At 43.6% G+C, this 25660-nt stretch overlaps 1 protein-coding gene across 1 annotated transcript in view; it reads right to left on the reverse strand.

Annotated features, from left to right (window-relative positions):
• Positions 1-15491: 15491 nt before the first annotated feature.
• Ldb3 (LIM domain binding 3) overlaps positions 15492-25660 on the reverse strand; it is a 61587-nt gene continuing 51418 nt past the window's right edge. Inside the window, 2 exon segments of the mRNA XM_051141993.1 lie at positions 15492-15625; positions 21997-22112. Coding sequence (XP_050997950.1) covers positions 15536-15625; positions 21997-22112 — 206 coding nt within the window. The 3' untranslated portion in view covers positions 15492-15535.

Raw genomic sequence — 25660 nt, forward strand, 5'->3', positions numbered from 1 at the left:
TTGGGCTGGAGAGATGACTCAGAAGTTAAGAGCACAGACTGTTCTTCCAGAAGACCTGGGTTCAATTCCCATTACCCACATAGCGGCTCACAATGGTCTGTAACTCCAAGATCTGACACCATCACACAGACATACATGCAGGCAAAACACCAATGTACATAAAATAAAAATAAGAGTTTTAAAAATAATTTATTTACCTTTAATTTACGTGCATTGGTGGAAGGGTGTCAAATCTCTTGGAACTGGAGTTACAGACAGATGTACGCGCTGAGAATTGAACCTGGGTCTTTTGGAGGAGTAGACAGTGTTCTTACACTGAACCATCTCTCCAGCCCCCAAGAAAAGTTTTTTTTAAGTAAATCTTTTCTTTAAAAAAAAAATCCCGATTTCAATTTACATGAAACATTTTTTTTTTTTTTACCACAATAAACTGTGAGAAATGTTAATCACTTTCCTTTGATAATAGAAAATTAACAAAAATGCTAAATAGTGGTGGTTTTCGGGCAGGGGACCATGATTACTTTTTCTTCTTTCTATTTACACATGTTTTTTTTAACATTTTATTGAATAAACACATACTCTTCTTAGTAAGCAAAAATTAAAGATACCGAACACCATTCATTTTCTCGTATTGCCAATTTGAGACGAAGGTGGCTTCACTGAGCACCTGTCTTTAAGAGGAATAGTTGGGCTGGAGAGATGGCTCAGTGGTTAAGAGCATTGACTGCTCTTCCAGAGGTCATGAGTTCAATTCCCAGCAACCACATGGTGGCTCACAACCATCTATAATATGATCTGATACACTGTATACATAATAATAAGTAAATTTTTTAAAAAAAGAGGAATAAGTCACTCTGAACCACTGCTTCCTCAGAAAGCACTATCAGGCACCACTTTCCAGCTGAGAATATTGCATCTTCACCCAACCTGGACCAAATGATGTCATCATCCTAGAGGCCTGCTCAGCAGAATCTGCAAGCGATGGAACATAGTCGTCAGTTGTCCTCTCACCTGGCATTTGCTGGGTGTTTCCCCAGGCGCTGTATATTTGCATGCTTTAGTCCAGCATTCCATAGTCAGGGCCCAACTAGTGAAGGAGACCTATGGATTCAAGAGGGCTCTGGTATTACCACTGAGAAGTAAGCCATAAATGAAACCTTGTTCCCTAAAAGTTCAGGCATGATCATACAGGTTTAACTGGGAAGAGAAGCTGTTTACAGAAAATTATAAACTGTATAAAACAGACGTCAGTGGACACTCTCCAGGGATGGCCTGTGCTCCCTTCCCTTTCCTTGTTCAGATTCAAGAGACACAGCTCTGTGAGGTTGGGTGCAAAAGTGCCACCCAGAGGGGCATCCTTAGGGACCCGGTGGAACTTGCCATGACAGAGTCACTCATGGGAAGTCTAGCTTCTCTTCCTTGAAACTGGAAGCCAGGCCCATTGTTTCCTTCACTGCTTCCATTACCAGCGAGCCCAGGAATAGGCTTTTGCATGGGAAGGTAGGAAGAATGTTAAATTCATAGAGTCAAACTCTTGACTGTATGTCCTACTTTTAGACCTGACACAAAAGCTTGTCGACCTCTTAGAATCCCAGTTTCTAACATCTATTAAAAAAAGGGGGGGGGGGAGGAGAAATGATGTGCTTTCTAAAGAAGAGTAAACATAAATTTATTAGAGAAACGTGAGAATGAAAAGCCAGGAGTAGAATAGGCTCCAAAAGAGGAAAGCCGAGATAGCTACTACCCAGTGGAACAAATGAGGGAATTAACTTAGCTAGCACATGCCAGTGGTTGGCCTGAAGTCACTTCTCAGTTTCAGTTACCTTTCCTTTGCCTTCTAGAAAGTGACTTGTGCATTACCGTTTATGTTGAAGAGGAAAGAAAACAACTGTAAAACTTAATAAGCCATACTTCAAATACAGTGCAGTGCAGTGCAGTGTTTAGTATGAGTTCTGCTCCAGCCTGGGCTAGGATCCAGTCCCTTGACTCTGCCTTGCTTGGGAATTTCACTCCTAGACCTCAGTGGCCCTCCTGAGAAGGGCTTGAGTTGTAGGGGGCTGGGGGAGGGGACTATTGTCTTCTGTTTCTCAAGCCAGAGTACCTAACAGGAATTATGAAGTAGGTGATGTGGAGAGAGTCTTTGTCATTATCGTTTTCCAGGAATAAGTTACAGGCCTGGGAACCCCACTCAATTGGAAGGGTGTTTGCTTATGTGGGTCAAGTCCAGCCTGGGCTTGGCACTTTGCTTTTCCCACTGAACCTTTACAACCCATACACAGCATAACTAAGAAAACATATGACTGAAAAATGTGAGTGTGTATGTATTTGTATGCATACACACACACACACACACACACACAGATGTGGAGCCAGGTATTGTGGCACAGACCTTTGATTCCAGCACTCTGAGGGCAGAGGCAAGTGGATCTCTGAGTTTAAAGGCTAGCCTAGTCTACAGAGTGAGTTCCAGGACAGCTAGAGCTACACAGAGAAACCCTGTCTTAGGAAAAAAATTACATATATAATATGTATATATATATATGTGTGTGTGTGTATAACATAAGATTATTATGTATACATACATATATGTATGTATGCACATGTGTGTATATATATATACGTGTGTGTGTGTGTGTATGCTGGTCTGATGGCTCAGCGGTAAAAGCACTTACCATTCAAGCTTCAGTCCTGGGTCCCACATGGTAGCAGGAGAACGTAGACTCCCAAAAGTTAATTTCTGACCTTCACAGTGCACCATGGTGCACTTGAACCCATAACGACACATACCATACACACATAATAAAGATAATAAATTAGGGCTGGGGACATAGCTCAGATGTTAAGAACACTTCCTGCTCTTGTAGAGGACCCGAGTTTGGCTGAGAGCCCATCTTAAGTGGCTCACAACTGTCTGTAACTCCAGCTCAGGAGAATCCAGCCCCTCTGGTCTCAGCAGGAATCTGCGCATACACACACACACACACACACACACACACACATACACACACTCTTACACATAATAAAAATAAATAAATTTTAAAACAAAAGAAGGAATTTTAAAAATATATAAAATAAAAACAACTTGAAGGACAGGAATTTTTAAATTAAATAATAGATTGAAAAGAAATTTCACAATTGCAGGGAGTCCCTAAGAGCATTTTCCTTTGCTTGTATGGCTTCCTTATGGGAAAGTTGCAGAAATATTTACTACTATATGATAGTGAAATTATGCCATGACACGCCTATTTCCTCCACCAGACTAAGATCCCTGTGAGGCCACACTGTCGTCTTATTCACCTCAACTAATGATCACGTGTTTCTTCTTCCTCCCTCCTTCCCTCCCTCCCTCCTTCCTTCCTTCCTTTCATTTTTGCAGTGCTGGAAATGAAACCCAGGGCCTAGCTCATGGTAAGTTAGTGCTCTGAGCTGCACCTCAGCTCACTGCCTGCTAACCCTTATGGCTGGCTCATAATAAGAGCTCAAGGAATGGAAACTGAACTCAGCTGGCTCCCTCCCTGTGTTTCTCATGAACATAACGTTTTCACTAAAGAGAGGTGCATGATTTGAGACTGAGTTCCTAATGGAGAGAGGTATTTTACGGAGAGGCATTGAAACGATCTGAACCTTGTCTTCCCTGTCGTGTATGGGTTGTAAAGGTTCAGTGGGAAAAGCAAAGTGCCAAGCCCTAAACATAAACATGGGGCTGGGTGGTGGTGGCGCACACCTTTAATCCCAGCACTCCGGAGGCAGAGGCAGGCGGATGGCTGTGAGTTCGAGGCCAGCCTGGTCTACAGAGTGAGTCCAGGATAGTCAAGGCTACACAGAGAAACTCTGTCTTGAAAAACCAACTAACCAAACAAACAAACAAAAACATAAACATGAAAAATACACTACAAAATAAAAACAAAACGTGTCCTGCATTCCCAGCTACTTGGGAGTCTGTGTCAAGAGGATCACATGAGCCTAGGAGTTCAAGATGGACAACCTGGACAACTATAACAACAACAAAAATGTTTTCTTTCCTTTAAAGAAAGTCGCATCATGGTTATGAACCTACATGCCATGGATACATCTAGTTATTTTAATCGTTTTCAGCAGCTCAAAAGTACCTAACATCTATGGTTCCGATCTGAGCCACTGCCTGAGGCCTCTGTAATTCCCTTTCTTCCTCCTAAACTCCAACCTAATATTATATACTATTCAACAGCTTGCTTTTGTTAGCATTGTCTTCACATTAAACCTGGACTTCCAAGCTGGGTGCATTGGTGCACGCCTTTAATCCGGGGACTCAGGAGGCAGAGGCCTATGGATCTCTGTAAATTCCAAGCCAGCCTGGTCTACAAAGCGAATCCAGGGCAGCCAAGACTACACAGAGAAACCCCTGTCTCAAAAAACAAAACAAAAAACAAAAAAGAAAGAAAAAAAAAAATACTGGACTTCCAAGATTGAAACCAACAAGTAGAAAGTGGAGAAAGACGGCCACTGGCTTGGTGGAGCTGTGGGGCTGCTTCACCTCAAGTCATTGGGTAATCTGACTTAGCTCCCAGTTCCAGGGCATGTCTTAGCCCTGGCTCCAAATGCTGCCAGTTTCTAACATGGAACTTGAACCAGGGAATTGAGACCCCCAAATGGGTGGATTCTTCATTCTAGTGGCATGGATCCAGAGTAGCTTTACAAGGGTCCCTTGTTTGGAAAGGTCCCTAGGAGGCTGAGAGTTGCTGGAATGGTCTCAGTTGAGAGAGGAGGCTGGAATCAGGGGAGCAGGCCTATGTAAGCATGTCTGCTCCTTTGCCTAAAGGGATTTTAGAAGAGAAAGACCTGGAAAGCTGAAACTCCAGTCTTTTGTTGCCTTTCCCCCCTTCTTATTCTTATACTCAGTTTGCTGTTTGGTTTTGTTTTCTTCCTCCTTCTGGGGGCAGAGTTTGATGAGGGAGCCTCATATTCCATAGCCCAGGGTGACCTTGAACTCCAAGGGATCTTCCCTAGCTCAGCCTCCCTATTGGTGGGGTTATTGGCACAAACCATCATACCTGGTGCTCGGTTCTTAAAGACACCCTTACTACACTGGACTGTAGGTGGCTAGGCTCTTCTCTAACCTGAGCCCACTACTTTTCGCCAGTTCATCTCTCTGGATGCCCACCAGAAAGACACAGTACTTCAGAAGGGGCCTCTGAAGGGGCTCTTTAGAGATGGCTGAGTGCAAGTGAAAACGCTTTCCTTCCTTCCCACCCAGGCTCACACTGGTTACTCTGTATCCACCTTTCTCCAAAGGAAGCATCTGTAATTGCTTCACTGGGAGGAAGCTGAGCAAACAGTTGTAGGCTCCCTCTCAGAATCTAAAAGCTGCTCAGAAATAGTCTACATATCCTTTAATGCATCACATAGCTTTGAACTAGAGCTAGAGATTCTGCACATGGCAGAGTATTCTAAGAATTTACATAGTAAAATGTTTTAGTTCTTGAGTAGAATTTGTTTGTCAAAAAAGAAACTAGGACAGCCCGCCATGGTGGCGCACGCCTTTAATCTCAGCACTTGGGAGGCAAAGGCAGGCAGATCTCTGTGAGTTCGAGGCCAGCCTGGTCTACAGAGTGAATTCCAGGGCAGTTTCATAGTGAGACCTCCCAAAAGAAAAACAGAGGCCGGGTGTGGTGGCACAGGCCTGTAATCCCAGCACTCGGGAGGCAGAGGCAGGTGGATCACTGTGAGTTCGAGGGCAGCTGGTCTACAAAGCAAGTCCAGGACAGCCAGAGCTACACAGAGAAACCCTGTCTTGAAAAAACAAAAGCAAAAACAAAAAACAAGCAACATCTGGAAAAACCAAAAAGTCAAAAGGTGTAATCCAGTGAAAACATGAAAATGTAAAATTTAAATCTAAAAAGCACAATCCAAATAGTCATGTGCTCCAAATAGTCATCCCCCACAAACTGCTTCCTGTGGAAATAGGTGAGGGAGTACACGAGCAGACAGTCGTTAGCTAGTGTAACAGTGAGGGGGTGTCGGGGAAACACAAAGAAGTGGCCAACACAATAGTGATATGAAGGTAGGCACACAAGGGATGAGGAAGCCAGACCAGAGAGGTCGGTGTGAGACTTGAAGGCTGTGCCAAACATAATGGGAAAGCGTAACTGATTGCCATGTAGGTTCGCTGAATGGGTGGTCAGATATGTTTTTAGAGAGGTCCCAAATGGGAGGTGGTTGGGGGCAGCAAAATGGACACACAGATCAGCTGGAATCAGCTAAAGAGAACTTCCAGGAGGCGGGGTCCTGAGGTGGAGAGAAGAAGGCAGGGTCAGGAAGTTCGTGTGGCAACCTGGAGTAATTACTGTTTGTCAGCGTGAGCCACTGTGGAGAAGATAGGAGCTGAGATGACTCCAGCATCCGAGTTTCAATGACAAGGTAATACCTACAGTCCACAGAAAGAAGGAATACTCAGGAGAAGCAGGTTGGGTGCGGATGGAGGCTCAGCCAGTGAGTGGCAGGTGCAGAACTCCTTTTGGAAGGAGTGGAAGACCCCCAGGCTGTGGGATTAGTCTGAAGAAATACAAGCCCACTTCTTTGCTACATTGTGTGTTTAGAAACATGGCATGGGTAAACTGAATGACAGATTAGGAGGGTTTCAAGTGCCCCTGCCATCCTTCCCACCTCTCCCCCCTCCTCTCTCCCCACCTCTCTCTCTCTCTCTGCCATGCTGTGTGTGTGTGTGTGTGTGTGTGTGTGTGTGTGTGTGTGTGTGTGTGTCTGTGCGCGCGCGCACGCGTGTGCGCTCTTGCAATGGTAGAGATCAAACCTGGAGCCTTTTATGTATGCTGGACCACTGAACCACATTCCCAGCCAGGCCAATCCCAATTTAAAGAGGCTCAAGTAGGGCTGGGAGGATGTCTCAACAGGTAAAGTGTCTGTCATCAAGTCTGACAGCCTGAGTGGCAGCCATGGAACCCTCACACTGGAAGGAGAAGGAAGGAGCTTCTCTTACAGGTAGTCCTCTGGCCCCAACCTGTGCTGCCCTCTCACAATGAATTAATAGTTAAACATATGTAATGAAAAGACTAGTCTGTTGTATTTTGAGACAGGGGCTCACTGTATAGCTCCACTGTTAGCTGGAACTTACTACATAGACCAGGCTGGCCTTAAGTTCACCGGGATCTGCCTGCCTCTGGCTCTAGGATTAAAAGCATGAGTGCATCGCCTCACCTGATCAAATAAAGGTAATAAAAATATTTTTAAAGGAGCTCACAGATAAAGAGAATTAAACTACAGAAAAGACAGGCATAGAGCCTAGGGAATGGGTTGACCTGGAAGCTGGCAGAGCCCACCAGTTTGGAGACTGTCATTTCCGGTTTTTGCTTCTCAATGCCAGTTGGCTTTACTAACTTTCTTGGACCTTCTAGCACAACCACTAATGAGAAAAAAGGCTATCTCTCTGTGAGCTCCAGTTTTAATGTACTCTTGGAGAAAATTCTCTGACTTTCCCGCCTCCGTTCACAACCCATTTGTTGTTGTTTTTGGTTTTTGGTTTTGTTTTGATACAGAGTTTCTTTGTGTAGCCCTGGCTGTCCAGAAACTAGCTCTGTAGACCAGGTTGACCTAGAACCCACACCAAACCCATTTCTTGAACTGGCTAGGAAAAAAAGGCTAGGAAGGCACACACACACACACACACACACACACACACACACACAGCCATTCCTTCGCCCTGTGGAACAAGTAGACATTGGTAGACAGCAATAGGGCATCCAGATACAGCAGGAAAGCAAAGCTCAGGCCTGTGAACCCGAGGCTCCCAGAGATGCACAGAACAGAAGATGTAGACACTGAACGGCTCAGAAAAGTAGTTGATTACCGTGACAAAATTAATGGCAGGAATTCCTTTTTTTTTTTTTTTTGGTTTTCTGAGACAGGGTCTCTCTGTGTTAGCCTTGGCTGTCCTGTGCTCACTATGTAGACCAGGCTGGCCTTGAACTCACAGCGATCCACCTGCCTCTGTCTCCCGAGTGCTGGCATTAAAGGCGTGCGCTACCATCACCTGGCTAGGTCATAATTCTTATTGTCAGTCTGTCAGTTACATTTCATAGGTGTAACTAGGATCACACAGTGCAGTTCACGGTTACAGAATCAATGGTTCTTAAAAGAAAGCAAATCTCAGAACAGCGCATGCAGTGTGGTTGCCATGAAGTAAAGCCAAAGGTGTTCAGGGTGTGGGGGTGTGGACAAGCAAAGATCTGTGCTTCCCAGACGGCCTACCCACACAGCACTTTGCTGTCTCCCCAGGCTTTAGCCGGCTGCATTCCAACTGTGAGAGTTGCTTCAACATTCATGCTTGAACTTTGAACTCTTTCTCCAAGTGAAATGTTTTTTTTTTATAAGGAAAATAACATTCTTGCTTTTATCAGAATTTAGGTTCTTTCTCTATACTTGTCACTCATCTCCTCCCTAGGCAATTAGCAGGCAGCTTTCTTTCTTCAGTGTAGCCAAGGCCCACTGTGCCTCCTACCCTCCCTTTACCCAAGTTCTCAAGCCCAGTGACCTCAGGATTCCAGTTGCTCCCCTTAAATCCTTCCCCCTTCCTTTTTCCTCTGGCTGGACCCGAGCCCCAAACTTTGGTGTGCTTTATTTCTTCTCGACATTCACTGTTCACCTCCTCAGAGTGGTTTTTCCTGACCACTCAAGCTCAGCAGCTTATGGGCAGGTAAAGATGTTATTTAACCGTGCAAGCCTAATTACCAAGAGCTGAGCTCATTCCCTGGAACCTGGGTAGAAAGCCGGACAGGGTGGGGTGCAGCTGCCGTGTCAGCACTCCTCCTTGGAGATGGGAGTCGGAGACCAGAAGGTCCCAGGCCAGGCAGCCTGGAGCGGCCAAGGATGATAGGGGTAACCTTGAACTAATGATCCTCCCGCCTCCACCGGCAGAGCATTGAGATTAGCAGGCATGTGCCACCATATGCTTTTTCTACATTGCTACAAATAGAAACCAGGGCGTCGTGTATGGTAGACAAGCATTCTACCAATAGGGGTGCATCTCCACTTCCTTCAATACAGTTTTCACAGGATATTTTCAATTTATGACAATTTACCGGGACATAAACAATCATATATCAAGGAGCCATCTGTTGCCCAGGTTGCATGAATGGTTTAAATGTGAAAGTGGAACACAGAGAAGGAACATTAAATTCTGGGCCTGTCCTAGGATTGCCAATGGTCAGAAAGACCCAAAGCAGCATTTTTACATAGATTGTTTTCCCCCAAGCCTTGCATATTCTTTTAAAAGCATGGAGCCTGCTGCTAGGTTTATTTCATCTAGAGCCCTTTCTCTCTGCTTTGCCCTTAACATGAATACATGGAAGTCCAGCTTCTTGCCGTTATTAGCCTGTTAGAGTAGCTTTAAATATTAATATTTAGCTATCTTCATTGCACAAATTAAAAGCAGTTACTTTTATAAAATAAAAAATAAATTTTAATTTAAATCTATTTAAGTATTAATGTTTAAATCTAAACTTAAGCCTTGCCCAGATATTTCTTGTCTGCTGAACTCACAGTCCTGTTCTCACTGTCCAGAGCAGTCCCCTTGACACCTAGCAAGTGCTCGTTGCTCGGTTGTTTTACCAAAAATGTGTTGATTGGGATGGTTTTCACTTAGAGTGTGTTTAGTGCACTTCCGCCCCAAGGAACATCCTTCTATAAGCCTTGCTTTCCCTCCTGTAGGCTGTCAGAGGGAAAGTGCAGCAGACAACACACAGAACAACTGTTTGTTGGTGGGCAGGACACGAACGCACATGTGGTGTATTAGTGAAAGAGAGATCACTGCGGGTGAATGGTTTAAGTGGAGGTGGTGAGCACAACCTTGGGGGGAGGAGAAGAAGGGAGGGTCACCCCAAACTAAATATGTATGAAAATGCCATAAGGAAACCTACTTAGTAAGCTAACTAACACAGCAACAAAACCACAGACACACACCAAAACCCTACCATGTGTGCATTGCTCAAGACCATTGACAGGTGGTTGAGTGTTTTGTTTTATTTTGTTTTTGAGACAGGGTCTTACTAGCTTTGTCTGACTTGGAACTTGTATCATAGACCAACGCTGGCCTCTAACTCACAGAAGTTTGTTTGCCCCTGCCTCACCAATGCTGGGATTGAAGGTGTGCATCGCTACCCCAGGGCATGGTGGGTTTCTGGAGTTTTCTGGAACTGGGGCTCTTTACCAGGCACTTCCTGTGTTTCCTCATCTGGAGAGGGGTGAGGATCCTCTGGGAGAGGTCTTCCCCTCCTCCCCCATAGGGAAGACATCACCACCAGAGAAGAGCAAATATTTGTTTAATGAATGAGTGAGCAAAAGATAAGGTTGTTTATTTGTTTCCGAGAGGATCTTGCTATAGAGTCCTGTCTTGTCTGAAATGTATTATGTAGACCAGGCTGTCCTTGAACTTCCAGCCTTACTCCTGCTTCTGCCTTCCAGGTTCTGGGACTGCAGATGAGAACCGCCATACTTGTCCCATGACAATTTTTTTAAAATTTTGCCTACAGTCCCCAGCCAAGAATATAAATTTTGGTGCAGGGTCATGATGCCAAATTCTAATTTGTGTGGTTCATATCTCTAAGCTCTTTATTATAGCATTTATTCTCACTGCTAGTTCTCCCAGAAGATTGTGTGTGTGTGTGTGTGTGTGTGTGTGTGTGTGAGAGAGAGAGAGAGAGAGAGAGAGAGAGAGAGAGAGAGAGAGAGAGAGAGAGAGAGAGAGAGAGAGAGAGAGAGAGAGAGAGAGAGAGAGAGAGAGAGATATGATGTGAAAAGAACAGAAATGAAGAAAATGCAGCAGGGTTGACGGTGTTAGTACTGGTAATAATGACTAACATTTCATTTTGGTAATAATTTGAATTGTAATTTCTTCCAGCAGGTTTACATTTGGTTTCCAAAATAATTCTGTGGTGCAAGTGTTCTTGCCTTTTTCAGATAGATAAACAGTTTGAAAAGAGTCTCTTCCAGTATCACTCAAAGTGTATAAAGTAAAATAGCCTTGATCTAAACCTGGGTCTCATCATCTCAAAGTCCACGTTTATCCCATGGCTTCCGGCTGACTCCATAGCTAGCCACTTCTCTCTCCAGACCTCAGCCTCACATTTAGAAGTCCCTGGATGGCTTCTTAGACACCTCCAAATTTAAATGATTTCATGAGATTTTCTTCACTGTCTATTTAAAAATTTTCTATCACTTCACATTGCTATCACTACTAAAGTAATGAGATTGCTGCTTGTTTGGACTAGGTCTCATTCTGTAGTCCTGGATGACCTTGAACTCCTGTCTCCACCTCCTGAGTCCTGGGATGGCTAATGTGGTGCTAGGAATCGAACCTTCGAACTTGCCCATGCTAGTTATTATTTTTCTTCTTAATGCCACTAGGAGGTTTTCTTCTGAACTTACCTGAGGGGGGGTGGGGAGGAAGAAAAAGAAATGGAAAGAATACAGCAACGTTTCTATGGTTGAAGCTGTGTGAAGCAAGATAAAAAGTAATCTGTGGGGTTAGAGAGATGGCTTGGTGGTTTAGAGTATTACTGCTGTTGCAGAGGACCTGGGTTTGGTTCCCAGCCCCCAAGTCAGGCAGTTCACTGCTCCTTCTAACTCCAGGTCCAGGGAAATCCAATACCTTCCTCTAGACTCTACTGACGCCTGTACTCACATGCCCACACGTACACAGACACATACATGTGTACACAGTTAAATGGTAATAAAAATACATCTTCAAGTTGGGGCTGGAGAGATGTCTCAGTTGTTAAGGCCACTTGTTGCTCCTGCAGAGGACCAGGGTGGTTCAGTTCCTAGCACCCATATGGTAGCTTACAAACATCAGTAACTCCAGTTCCAGAGGAGCCAACACTCTCTTCTGGTTCCAAAGGTACCAGGCAGACAAAGGTGAACATACATAGATGCAAGCAAAAGACTCATACACATAAAAATAAGTATAAATGTTAAAAACAGAGAAATAAATACAGAAATTAATATGCTTCTGAACATGGTGAGCTGAGTTTGTACTCAGAAGCCACATGGTGGCTGGAGGCTCCCGAAAGTCGTCCTCTGATCCATACATGCACACCATGGCTCACACACTTTTACACCCACACCCCTACACACACACACACACACACACACACACACACACACACACACACCGAGTAAAAATAACAAAATAAAATAACAACAACAACAATCTGAGCCAGGCACGGTGGCATAAATCTTTAATCCCATACACTAGGGAGGCAGAGGCAGGCAGTTCCCTCTCTGTAAATTTGAGGCCACCCCGATCTACAGAGAAAGTCTAGGACAGCCAGAGTTCTAGGGATCTGTGTTACAGAGAAACCTTGCCTCGGAAAAAAAAGTTTTTGATCAGTGTCTATAGTGCCAGAACCAAAGAGGCAAAGGCTGTATTGTGAGACTTAAACATGAAATATTGGGCCACCAAGTAACTAAAAGCACCTTTCCAAAAATACAAAGTGAAGCCCATTCTTCAGCTTATGAATTCTTTTTGTATATAAAACATTTGTGTTACCCATACAACTTTGTTTAAATAAAATTATTAAGTTGCTGATGTGCAACAGACCAAGTAAACAGTGTTCCTTCTTCACTGGGCAGTTTTGTCTCATACTTTTACATGTGGCCATCTAGATATCAGCTGTTTTTTTTTTTTTTTAATGACACATGAAAGGACTTTACACGATTTAAAAAATCAGCATTTGTACATCTTTTTCTGAATTTTATTTTGCTAAAAAGAATCCACACAGACCAAAAAGAAAAAGAAAAGCATGCAAAATAGTTTTGTGCACACCTCTAACACATTATATTTCACTTCAGAAAACTTACCAGAAAGAAAGGAAAAAGACCCCAAAGCAAGAATACTTGGGTTGGAAAGTTCACATTACAAAGGCTAGATTGCTAACACAAATGCTGCCAATATAAGCCATTCTACTACAAAAGGTGAGTGTTTAATCAGTATATTAAATTAATTCCAGCAATAAGAAGGCAAGACAAACTATATTACTGTGCACTATTAAAAACTATTTGCTGTCACAGGAAAGCTGTGACAGTAACCCAAGGCCATATAGCCTTAATTAATCTTAACACTATGCAGGCTCATTCTCTGTACCATTCTTGAAACTAGCTCAGTTTCTGCTGCTTTTATTTTGGTTTCTGGCAGTGCTGGGGAACAAAGCTAGAGCATCGTGTATTCTAGGAAAATTCTCTACTGCTGTATTACACGCAGCCCCTAACGTGTTGTTTTTGTTTTGAAAAATAAAAGTACTCCAAGAATATACATGAACTATTAAATGTTAAAAAAAAAAAAAAAGAAGAAGAAGAAGAAAAGAAAAAACACCACTTAATATAGAGTGGTGTTTGATGCTTTCCTTTGGGATACCTTGATTTTCTTGTTAAAGATCCTACAGAAAACAATAATGATTACACAGGAGCAGTGTCTGTGCACTTGCATAAAACCTTTAAAAGAAGTGTGGAAATGGAACTGCACGGATTTTTATTTCACTTCCTCAAGGCCAGTTCCTAATCATTTGATAGATATGGGGTTGTCGTTTTAAATCAAGTACTTAGACCCCTTCTCTTTAGCCAGCACGTTCCCTGTCCCTGAATATCTGAACTTCCCAAAAATATCAGACTGTACAAGGTACTTTTCTGCATGTCCAGACAAATCTCCAGGCTGTCCCAGCTGAATTTGCTCAACCCGCTGCTTTGCATAAAAAGTAAAGAGGGGCTGTTAGGTAGGAGCACAGTTCTGGCCTGGTGCTGCCTGGAGGGGATTGGTGATTCCAAACTTAGAAAAACTAAGTTTCCTACTAGGCTATGTGTAAGGAATTTGGAGTCTTCCAGGTCGGAAGGACCTTTAAAATAGAGTAGGAGTCTCTTGGAAGCCTTAGTTCTTAAAAGAAAAAGAGTTTGAATGCATGAAGCATTTCAAACATGCAAAGAGAAAAATCCAACACAGGGTCAAGGAGAGAGGGGCCATGAGCTGGTAGAGTGCCTAAATGTTGTGCTTCAGTGACAAGCACAGGACATACACACAGGCTGCTTCGATACCATTTCCAATGAACATCCACCCCAAGAGCACTTCCTAGAAAGGAAAGCGACCATATTGTCTCCAAACCCAGAAAGGAAGCTGCTTTCTTTACTTCTAAATAGCTTTACCAAGCTTACTTAACTCCATGTATCTATAAAGGAGTCACCTGTACTGTAAAGGAGTCTGAAGGCCAGGTCTAGTTCAATAAATATTCTAAATCCATCCGGCTTTTTTTTCTTCCCCCAGAATATTGGCCAAATGGCAAATGCCCCTTCCCACCCCACCCCACCCCTTGCAACAGTCAGCATGATTATATATTTGGTGTGCTGCATTCAAAGAAACAAGTCAAGAGGCCAGTACAAGCCTGAAAGTGGGAGGTCCTGCAGCCCATGCATTCTTCCCGGGGTTGGCAGAAAGCCCTTTTCCCTTGCAGTTGGGAGTGAGAACCTGTTCTACCATCCAATGTTTGACATTGGCTCTCTTTTTTCCACTGAGCCTGTGTGAGGGTGAGGCTGTGTGAGAGATGTTGCATGTGAGCAGTTGTGAGCAGAGGGTGAAATACATGCACAGAACACTCATACAGAGGGCCCTCCTGGAGCAAAACAAAGGCTAAATGCCACCCACAGTTGTTGGTTTTTTCCAAACCTCTTCTGATACATTGTAAAGCAAAACTGGAGAAACCCAGTTTCACTTTCCCCTGACAATTGAAAAAGGAGTAAAGCCTTCCAGGACATTAGACATTTCGGACTTCAGAGGTTTCAGATTGAGAGACCGGGAGATGCCGAGAGAGCTCATCTTTTCTCAGCTGTTGGTGACACGACACAAAGATCTCTCTGAAGCCTTTTCATTTGCCTGGTGGGGGTAGGGCACTGCTTCAGACGCCTGGGCTCCCCTTGCATGTTTCACATTTGTTCAACATCTGCAGGCTGATGGCAGAGGTAGTTCTGTGATGCTAACGGAACAACTCTTCCTTTTTTGGTGAGGAAAGCCCAATGGGTCTTAGCTAAGGAGCTCTCAGTGCTGGCTCTAAAAATAACCCCACAGCAAATACTGTTTGGCACATCACTGTGTTTGCCAAGGAGCTCTCCAGACCTCTGTTGCATGCTTTGGATTCTCCATAACTACCCTGAGCTCTGTCCCTACACTGGTGACAGAGGCAGTTAGGGAGCCCATGAATTTTGAACATTGCTTTTTGTTTTTCACTTTTGATTTCTTGGGATCCCTTCCCAAAAGTCTCAAGCGCAATTCCAGCCATGGGTTTAGAATCTTCTCTTGGCTGCTTCTAGTCTGAACTACGAAAATACACAATCTGTGTGTACAAGAAAAGACTAAAATTAGACTTCAAAAGGGCTCAGTCATTTCCTCTTGTCCCCTTCTCCCCCCACCCCCCAACCTCGAAGAAACATCAGCTTCTTTAACTCCTTCATTATTGTCAGTAGCAGGAGCATCCTGGGCATGGCCTGCACCGGCCACTTTGGGCCCCTACACATTGATGGCATGCGCGTGCTTCTTGCACAGGGGCTTGTCTTTCTTGGAGTAGAATGGCTGCCCCTCCAGATTCACATGGCAGACCTTGGAGAGAAAACAGAGTCACGCTTTCAGAAAAAATGCACTGTTGCACCTGTTTTTCTCTCCATTGCTACAGAGTCTTCATGACTGAACAGAATATATAACTGAACCATATACCATGAAGACTTCTAGGGGGCTGAGGATATAGCCAGTTCTGTGGCTATCATGCAGAAAGCCTTCGCTTTGATTCCCAGAGCCACATAAACAAGGCTTGATGGGCATGCCTGTAATCCTAATACTGGGGAGGGAGGAGGAGGAGAGTCAAAAGTTCAAGGTCATTTTAGCTACTGGAGACTGTCTATAAGCATATAAATAAATACTAAAGAAAGATAGAAGACTTCTAAAAAGCATAAACTAAAACTCAAATTAACTCAATCTAGGGGCATAGAGTATATATGTCATTAAAAAGTGTCTAATTTGTGCTATGCTATGGGGAGCAAATGAAGACCTGAGCGGATCTGTACTGCTGAAAGGCAAGTAGCAGACCCCAATGGCTCAGACCCATAGGGACAGCTAAGACTTCCCCTGATCAGGCTCAAGGAAATGACAAAGCACCTCCTGGTCTCCGGGTAGATGTTAACTGTGGTGGTTTGAATGAAATCAACCCTGATAGGGCCCTAGGGAGTGGCACTATTAGATGTGGCCTTGTTGGAGTAGGTGTGGCCTTGTTGGAGGGAGTGTGTCACTGAGGGTGGGCTTTGAGGTTTCAGATGCTCAAGGCAGGCCCAGTGTCTTTCTCTCTTCCTGCTGCCTGCTGATCCAGATGCAGAACTCTTAAGCTGCCTCTCTGGAACCATGTCTTCCTGGACGCTGCCGTGCTTCCCACTATGACAGTAATGGACTAAACTTCAGAAACTGTAAGCCAGCCTCTATCAGATGTTTTCCTTTACAAGAGTTGGCATGAGCCGGGCGTGGTGGCGCACGCCTTTAATCCTAGCCCTTGGGAGGCAGAGGCAGGCGGATCGCTGTGAGTTCGAGGCCAGCCTGGTCTACAAAGTGAGTCCAGGATGGCCAAGGCTACACAGAGAAACCCTGTCTCGAAAAAACAAAACAAAACAAACAAACAAACAAAAAGAGTTGGCATGGTCGTGGCGTCTCTTACAGTGATAGAAATCTTAACTAAGACATTGATTGCCTATAGGAAATGTAAACCACAGCTTTCTTCTCCTGTATGACTACAGACTGCTCCCCTATAGCTATTAACTAACCCTGCCTCCTGATTTAGTTGTATATAATAGCCTGAGCCCCTGAATTTCAATGTGTAAAGTAAACTCAGTTTCTAAGCTGTTGCTGGCACCCCCTCCACCCGAGCACATGACTCACCCAGTCCCAGGTTTTCTGTACATGTATGTGTCTGTCATGCATGTATGTGTCTTTGTTCCTCTTTGCCCCAGGTAGGTCGGTCCCTAAGCCATGCAATGTTGCAGCATATACAAAGTACACACAGAATCCACACAAGCTAACAAGTCAATCCTCACAGAAGAGACTGACATGTAAGTAAACACTATTTGTAAACTGAGAAAACATCAAAGATTATCTTCATTAAGTAATTAAGAGGGGGAAACAATCTCTCAGGGATACCATACTTATTAATGTAGCAAAATAGATAAGACAAAAACCCTCCATGTCTTGCCACCCTTAATATTTCAGGAGGGTAGCCAAAAAATTAAAGAAAGAAAAAGAAGTGCCCAATTAAAAAAAAAGTCAGCAGTGCCCAAAGGGAACGGGGCTTACTTATGTACTACTAGGGACATAGTAGCGACATTTTCTTCAGAAGGAAGATAATTTTGCACATTTTGTGATACACAAAACCAAATCCAAAAACTCCATCAAGTTTTCCTCTGACTTCCACACTCACGTCATGCACTAGAGGTCCCACACTCACACGTACACATCATTCATACACATATACTTAACATAATATTAATAAAGTTTTAAACATTTTTTAAAAATATACCTTCACAATAATAAAGTTTAAAAAGGAAAGAAATGTGGGCGATAAAGAGATGGCTCATCAGTTAACAGCCCTCCCTGGTCTTGCAGAGAGTCAGAGTTCGGTTCCTAGCACCCCACTTCAGGCAGTTCATAACTACCTACAACTCCAGCTCAAGGAGCTCTTTTGCCCCTGCTGACAGCTGCATACACACACACACACACACACACACACACACACACACACACACACACCCATCATCATCATCATTTAAAATGGTAAAAAAAAATTATACGTGTGTGTGTGTGTGTGTGTGTATGTGTGTATGTGTGTGTGTGTGTGTGTGTGTGTGTGTGTGAAGTGTAACCAGGAGGTTGGGTAGTACACACATATAGTGTCAGCCCTTTCTTGGGAGATAGAGGCTAGAGAATTAGAGGTAAGTAGTTATCAGTTTATTTTACTTTACTGGCTTCCATGGGCCATTACAAGCCCCATGTGATCCTTGGCTAAATACTGAGTTTAAGAGACCAGCCTGAGCTACATGAGACCCTGTCTCAAAAAAAAAAAAAAAAAAAAAAAAAATGTGCAGTATCCCATGATTTAACTGGTAAAGAAACAACACAGCCATGAAAGAGCTAGTCTGAATTTTATTGTTTGGTTTGTTTGGCTGGTTGGTTGGTTGGTGTTTTTTGTTTTTTTGTTTTTTGTTTTTTTGTTTTTTGTTTTTGTCTTAAATTACTATTGTTGTGTGTGGTTAAAAAGCATCATCTGAGCCCAGTGTGATTGCACACACCTTTGATTCCAGCACTCAGGGAGGCCTCTACAAGGCCAGCCTGGTCTACAAAGTGAGTCCAGGACAGCTAAGGCTACACAGAGAAACTCTGTCTCGAAAAACCAAAAGCAAACAAAAAATCATATGAAAATGTATGTTCATTAAAAACGATTTGGAAGCTGGGTGTGGTGGCACATTCCTTTAATCCCAGCACTCGAGAGGCAGAGGCAGGCGGATCGCTGTGACTTCAAGGCCAGCTTGGTCTACAAAGCGAATCTAGGACAGCCAAGGCTACACAGAGAAACCCTGTCTCGAAACAAACAAACAAACAAAAAACTATTTCGAAGCTAAGCATTGTGGTACAAACTTATAATTCCATCACTTGGGAGGCTGAGGCAGAAGGATGGCTTCAAGTTCAGCCAAAGCTATGTAGTGAGATCTTCTTGCAAACAACACCACAGTGATTTCAAAGCAGGCTTGGTGATGCATGCTTGCGTTCCCAGAACTCAGGACTCTTAGGAACTTAAACCTATCTTGGGCTTCATTAGGAAGAAACAACAAGGAAGTGATTCAGAAATCAACAGAAAGGAGACCTTTGAGAAGGAGGAGGAGGAAGAGGAAGGAGGAAGAGAAATAGGAGGAAAATCTGACTTAGGGTTTCAGTAAATGGCAGATCACTTGTCTAACAACTCATACAGAGCTCTGGGTCAGCCCTTAGCACTGAGAAGGAAGGGAGGGAGAGAAGAAGGGAAGGCAAGGTGGAGATAGGCTCAAAGTTTTCCAACCTAAAGATTTCCTCCCAGGCTTTCCTCGCGTGCCTTTAATCCCAGCACTCAGGAGGCAGAGGCAGGCAGATCTCTGTGAGTTCGAGGTCAGCCTGGTCTACAAAGTCCAGGACAGGCAAGGCTACACAGAGAAACCCTGTCTCTAAAAAAACAAAAACAAAAAACCAAAACACAACAACAGCAACAAAGATTTCCTCCCAAACACTAAAATTGTGTTCTGTTTCAGTGTCTCCAGAGAGCAGTGAGAACCACACAGGGCTGGCTCAAGAGGAAGACTCAACAGTCTCCGTGCCATTTTCAAGGGACAAGATCTGCTCAGTTCCTCTTGGCAAATCAGCCAGGCAGTGCTATGGGCCTCCCACCCTTGACTGGCCTTAATTATCTGGAACTCTGTCTACGGCAAACCTTACTTGTTCCTGCTTTTAGTCGAAAACGTTTATGAATCCAGGATAACAAACTCAAGGGAACAGTCCCTCCGTGACCTCTACCATGATTCCCCCTCCCCCCTTCTCTCTCCTCTCTCTCTCTCTCTCCACCCTCCATGCCTCTTCCTGGACCTTTTCCAAGTCTCTTGGATCCTTCTAGACATTGGGCATTCAGACTTGTAATCAGTGTCAAGCAGGCTGAAGCTTGACAGAAGAGTCCAGGCTCTCTACTCTGCCTGGCTGAGCCCCAGCTGTGCAGGAGGCCATCCTAAAGGCAGGCGCTTACACACTGTCTCTTTCCTGGACAAGCCCTGATATATTTAAAGGGCTTTTAAAAGCAACTAAAGAATTTGTTTCAAAGAACGTTAAGAGTATCACAGATTTGAATCATGTGCCTTAAAATTCATATACTTAGATCTCAGCACTGGGGAGGCAGAAGCAGGCACATCTCGGAGTTCAAGGACAGCCTGGTTTACAGAGTGAGTTCCAGGACAATCCAAGGCTATATAGAGAAAGCCTGTCTTGAAAAAAACAAAACAAAAAGAAAAAGAAAAAAACAAAAAAAAAAAAACTTCATATACCGAGACTAGGCACAGAGGTGCATGCCTATATATAGTTCGGGCTGCACGGAAGGCTGTAGTAGAAGGATCCTAGGAAGGCTCCCAGGCCGGCCTAGACAATGTAGCAAATCCATGTTAAACAAGCAGATTTATGTCCCGAAGTCCTAACCTCCCGTACCTCCAGCCTACCTAGTGCATTGGGTATAGCAAAGAACACATCTGAAAATGAAGCCTTTGCAGATGTCATTAAGATGTCAGTTAAATGGGGTCATACTCAGCTGGACATGGTAGTGCACGCGTGTAATCCTAGCATTTGGGGATCTCTGTGAGTTTAAGGTCACCCTAGTCTACATAGTAAGTTCCAGGTCAGCCAGAGCTACATAGTGAGACCGTGTGAAAAGAAAAAATAGAGACAAAGCAAAGCAAAAAGAAGTTCCTGGTCATCCAGCCTTGGCTGGTGACCGGCCTGCCCCCAACACACAGACACACAGACACACACACACACACACAGACACACACACACACAGAGACACATACACACACACACACACACACACACACACGACAGCCACTGTAACAGTGAAGGCAAAGACTAGAACACTGTAACTAGCCAAGGAATAGAAAGAGTGTGGCTGTCTAAAAGCACTTTGATTTTTTATTTCTGTCCTGCTAAACTAAGAGAGGACATATTTCTGCTATGCCTATTATTATAATAACCCAGAAAACTAATACACAGTGAACATAATACACCCCACAAATAGTGAGGGCAAAGAAGTTAAGTATAGAGCTCAAAACATGTGGCAGTGAACTTGACAACTAGGATTGTTCTCCATCCTAAGTCCCTAAAAGACTATTCACACTTAAACAGCATAGATATTCCTTTTCTGTCTGTCTGTCTGTCTATAGACAAGGCTTCCTGTATTCAAAACTGGGCTCGGGTTCACTGTGTAACTAAGGACAGTCTTCACCCTCCAATCTTCCTGCCTCCATCTCCCAAGTGCGGAGATTATGTGTGTGCTGCCACGGTTGGTTTATATGATTTTTGAGGTTGATCCAGAGCTTTGTGCATGTTGGGCAAACAGTCTACCCACTGAGCTACATGCCCTAAACAGCACAGATGTGTCTGTCACACACACACACACACACACACACACACACACACACACACACACACACACAGCTTCACCTTCAGAAACTCTAGTTCTTAAAATGCTAATAGTGAATTCATTTCCTAGATAAGGTTAAGCCAGTTAGACTCAACATTGCAGAGATGTATTAGGGATGAGCATTTCCTGCTTCCAGCTCGAGTGTGGAGAGTGGTGAGCACAGTTCCCAGTCTCAACCTCAGCTGAAAGCCCTAGGAAGATGCCCTCCTGTTGCAGCTAACTGCACACAGTTAATAGTTAGTCTCAGGCTTATCTGCTGGCTGCTGCGCATGACAAGCAGGACCACTTAGGACAGTGATACTCCATCCTGCTTTCTAAAGGTCCCACCAAGAGAAACTGTATCCCGGCCTTTCATAGGCCTAGTCAATAAGCCGAGTGCTGAGGCTCATGGGACAGTCCTCATGCCATTTCATAAACAGGGCAGCATATAACCTTGGGAAGACTCTTGCTTCTCTAAGCCACCGTGTGCAGCCCTCACCTACTGCTGGTAAGACAACATGCTGCTTCTCCAAGTACCGGGGTACTTCACTGCTATTGGTCTCTAGATTATCACCAACAATACAGCTTTCTTCACCCGTGGCCTATCAAGATACGGCATTCACAAACTTTAGGAACCATTACCGTACCAGAGTGCCACACAGTTACAGCCTTGCGTGTCAAGGGGTTAGCCAGCTAGGCTGTACTTTGTCCTTTCTATCCCCTGCTTAGACAGAACTCCAGGCTAGAAACGTACCGCACAAATGAAGCAGGTGTCATGCCAAGTGTGCCCCAGGGCCTCAATAAACTTGTCGCCAGCTTCCACGGGGAAATCACATCCATGACACTTGGTGCTGAACAGATTGATGTAGTCTGAAAGAAAATTCAGCATATGAGGCAGGCAGAGAACAACCAGCCACGTCTTTAAGACTTTTTAGTAGTTTTAGAGTTGTGTTTGCTTGACCGTTCCTCTGTCATTGCGCATGCATGTTGACAACAAATTTTTACTACTATAAACAATATTTTTAAAAAAGATTTATTGTAGATCAGTGCTTTATCTGCCAAAGAAGGCATCAGATCACATCATAGATGGTTGTGAGCCACCATGTGGTTGCTGGGAATTGAACTCAGGACCTCTGAAAGAGCAGACAGTGCTCTTAACGACTGAGCCATCTCTCTAGCCCCCTATAAACAATATTTGAGCTGACTACGGGATACATCCTTCTCCTCCCCTACCCCCCTCAACAAGGGAGATAATACTAAAAAATACTATTCACAATGCTTTTGGCTATTCCTATTCATAATGGCTAGTGACTGCTTTCACAAACACAGTGCTGGGACTGGATGCATCTCCAGAGTTCTCGTTAGAAGCACACTCCTTGCTGCAATAACGCTAAGAGGCAGAGCCTAACGGGAGGCATTTGGGTTTTTAAATGAATTAATGTCATTATTGAGGAATAGGTTCAGGAGGGGTAGAATTCTTACAGAAAGCAAGCCTGGCCTCCTGTAGCCCATCTTCTTTGTCTCTTTTGCCCTGCTGCCCCTCCCCCACCTTCCATGTGGGATGATGTAAGAAGGCCTTTAACAGATGTGACCTCTTGACCTTGGACTTCACAGCCAGCAGAAGCATGAGGCAAACATTTCAGTTCACTGTAGATCACCCTACTCCAGACACCTGGTTACCCCAGAACAAGATGGGCTAAGACAGGCGACATCCTCACAAGAGCCTCAGCATCGAGAACCATGCCTTCTTTTCCTCTATCTTCCAACACGGTATTCAGTCTGTGGTCCGTGCTCAACACAGGTGTGAATCAGTAAATCAGTGACCTTACCACATTTTTGGCAAGCAAGTGAATCAGCAAATGAACGAATGAATCTGATCTTCACAATGTCTCTGGGAGATGGACCTACCATTATTAATTTTTAAAAGTGTTGTCTTGTTTTGTGGATGACAAAATTGAGAGCCAAAGAGATAAAAGCCAGAGTCCCACATGTGAGGCCCCTCTGGCCCAGTGCTCCTTCCTCAGAGTGGCAGCAATTCTACAATACTACTGTAGACATTTTCTAGGTTTTTTCTAGAAAAGTTCAAATCCCCTTGAAAGCTTCATTCCTTCTTGTATTCCCCAATTTCCCAAATGTACTTGTCTCTCCACAGCTGGCTTTTTCGTGAGGTCTGTTCATTTCCTGTGGACAGTATGTCTATTCACTGTCTTAGACCACAGACTGTGAGGCAGTGTTCCATCAAGCCTATAAACACAGAGTCTGAAGAAAGAAAAAGCTAGTTCAAGGTCCAGTTCTGTTAAGGTGTTTTTTAAATGTGGGACAGCCTCTCAGGGCTGCAACTTTCCCATCTATATAATACAGATAATTATAGCACCAAATTCATGGGATTATCACTATTGACCAGATTAAGAAATGTATGAAGTATTTGACATAAATATTAACTGTTGGCTCTTATTTTAGAAGACTCCATAAATGGTGACAGGGGGGAAGAAGACCCATCCATCATCCGTCCATCCATCATTCTTGAATGTCCATGCCAGCACATCCCACATTAATGGCTTTACTTCAGATGTTAAAAAAAAAAAAAACTTACTTATGAAGGCTGAAGAGATGGCTCATCAGATAAGAACAGTAGTTGCTCTTCCAGAGGACCCAGGTTCAATTCCCAGCACCCACATGGCAGCTCACTCCTATCTGTAACTCCAGTTCCAGGGCTTCTGATACCCTCACACAGATATACATGCAGGTAAAACACCAATGAACATAAAAATTTCAAAATACTTATTTATTATATGTGTGTGTGTGCAGATAGATAGATAGATGATAGATAGATAGATATAGGTAGATAGATGTTTTGTTTGCATGTATATCTGCAAACCAAAAGAAAGTATTGGATTCCATAGACAGTTGTGAGCTGTTATGTGGGTGCTGGGAGTTGAACTGAGGACCTCTGGATGGGCATTGAGATGTCTCTCCAGCCCAAGATTTTTTAAAGCTTATTACTACTATTATTGGTGCCTGTGATTTTTGCGTGGAGTACATGTTCAGGTTAGAGGACAAGTGTGAGGTTGGCTCTCCCTTGTACTCTATGTGGGTTCCAGGAGCCAGAGTTAGGCAGCCAAGCTTTCATGGCAAGACTTTCACCCACTGAGACATTTTGCTGGCTCCTACTTAAGGTTTTTGAGGGCAAAGACCTCACAGAAACTGATATAGACTACACACTCGACATATGTTTTATGGATAAAAGATGGACAGAAAACCAAGCAATGGTTGTTGTTGTTGTTGTTGTTTTTTTTTTTTTTTTTTTTTTTTTTTCTTTCTTTCACAGATTTGTTCTTAAAGCAGCTTGAATCAGCCTGGTCTAAAAAGTAAGTTCAGGACAGCCAGGGCTACATAGGAAAAGACCCTGTTTGGGGGAAAAGAAAAAAGAAAACAGCTCAAATCTACTTCTGGAAGTCTTACTTGTGGGCTGATTTCTCTATTTTAAACTTGATTTTGTGTGATCTGGAGGCTTTGTTTTAAAGATTGATAGCACAGACCAGCAGTGGTGGCACACAACCACACATCTTAAATCCCAGCAGGGGCCTGGTCTACAGAGCTAGTTCCAGGACAGCCAGGATTACACAAAGAAACCTTGTCTCAAAAAAAAAAAAAAAAAAAAAAAAAAAAAAAAAAGTCAGGCTGTGTCTTTAATCCCAGCACAAGGCAGAGGCAGGAGGATGTCTGTAAGTTCAAGGCCAGTTTGGTCTTAGTCTACAAATCTTGTCCAGAACAGTGAAAAAAAAGAAAAAGAAAAAAGAAAAAAGAAACTGATACTACAGATATGACTAATATTTTTTAAACATTGGCATTTTTCTCATTTATCCTACAAAATAAGACTATCACTAATAATTTGTGCTTGCACATTCTGAACTACATACTTAAATAGGCAAGGTGGTAAATTTTATGTTATGTGTCTTTACTTCAGTACAAAAAGTGTTGACTAGGTCAGAGCCAAGTGCACTATCAATGGTGTGCTACTGACTATTGCTCATAAAGGGGACAGGAGAGCTGCTGCCATTTCCTACTCGCAGCCATGGAGGCTGAGGCACAGAGTGGGCAACTGTTCAACACAATTCAGTTTACTTTGGAGCTGAAGAATGAGCTCACCCATGTAAAAGGCCAGAGAAGCTTCTTTTAAAGTTCACAGTTAGAAAGAGAAGGTTTGGGCTTGATTTTTCCTGTCTGATTTCAATGTCAACCGTATTTCTCTTTTCGTTCTCAAATCCACTGCTCAACCCATTGCAGCTCTGTGACCCTCTATAGTCAGCCTCCTTTGGTTTTTGTTGTTGTTGTTTTGGTTTTGGTTTTGGTTTTGGTTTTGGTTTTTTGAGACAGGATCTCTCTGTGTAGCCTTGACTGTCCTGGACTCGCTTTGT

This window comes from Acomys russatus, chromosome 3 (assembly GCF_903995435.1).
Source record: "Acomys russatus chromosome 3, mAcoRus1.1, whole genome shotgun sequence".
In the NCBI taxonomy this organism is placed as follows: Eukaryota; Metazoa; Chordata; class Mammalia; order Rodentia; family Muridae; genus Acomys; species Acomys russatus.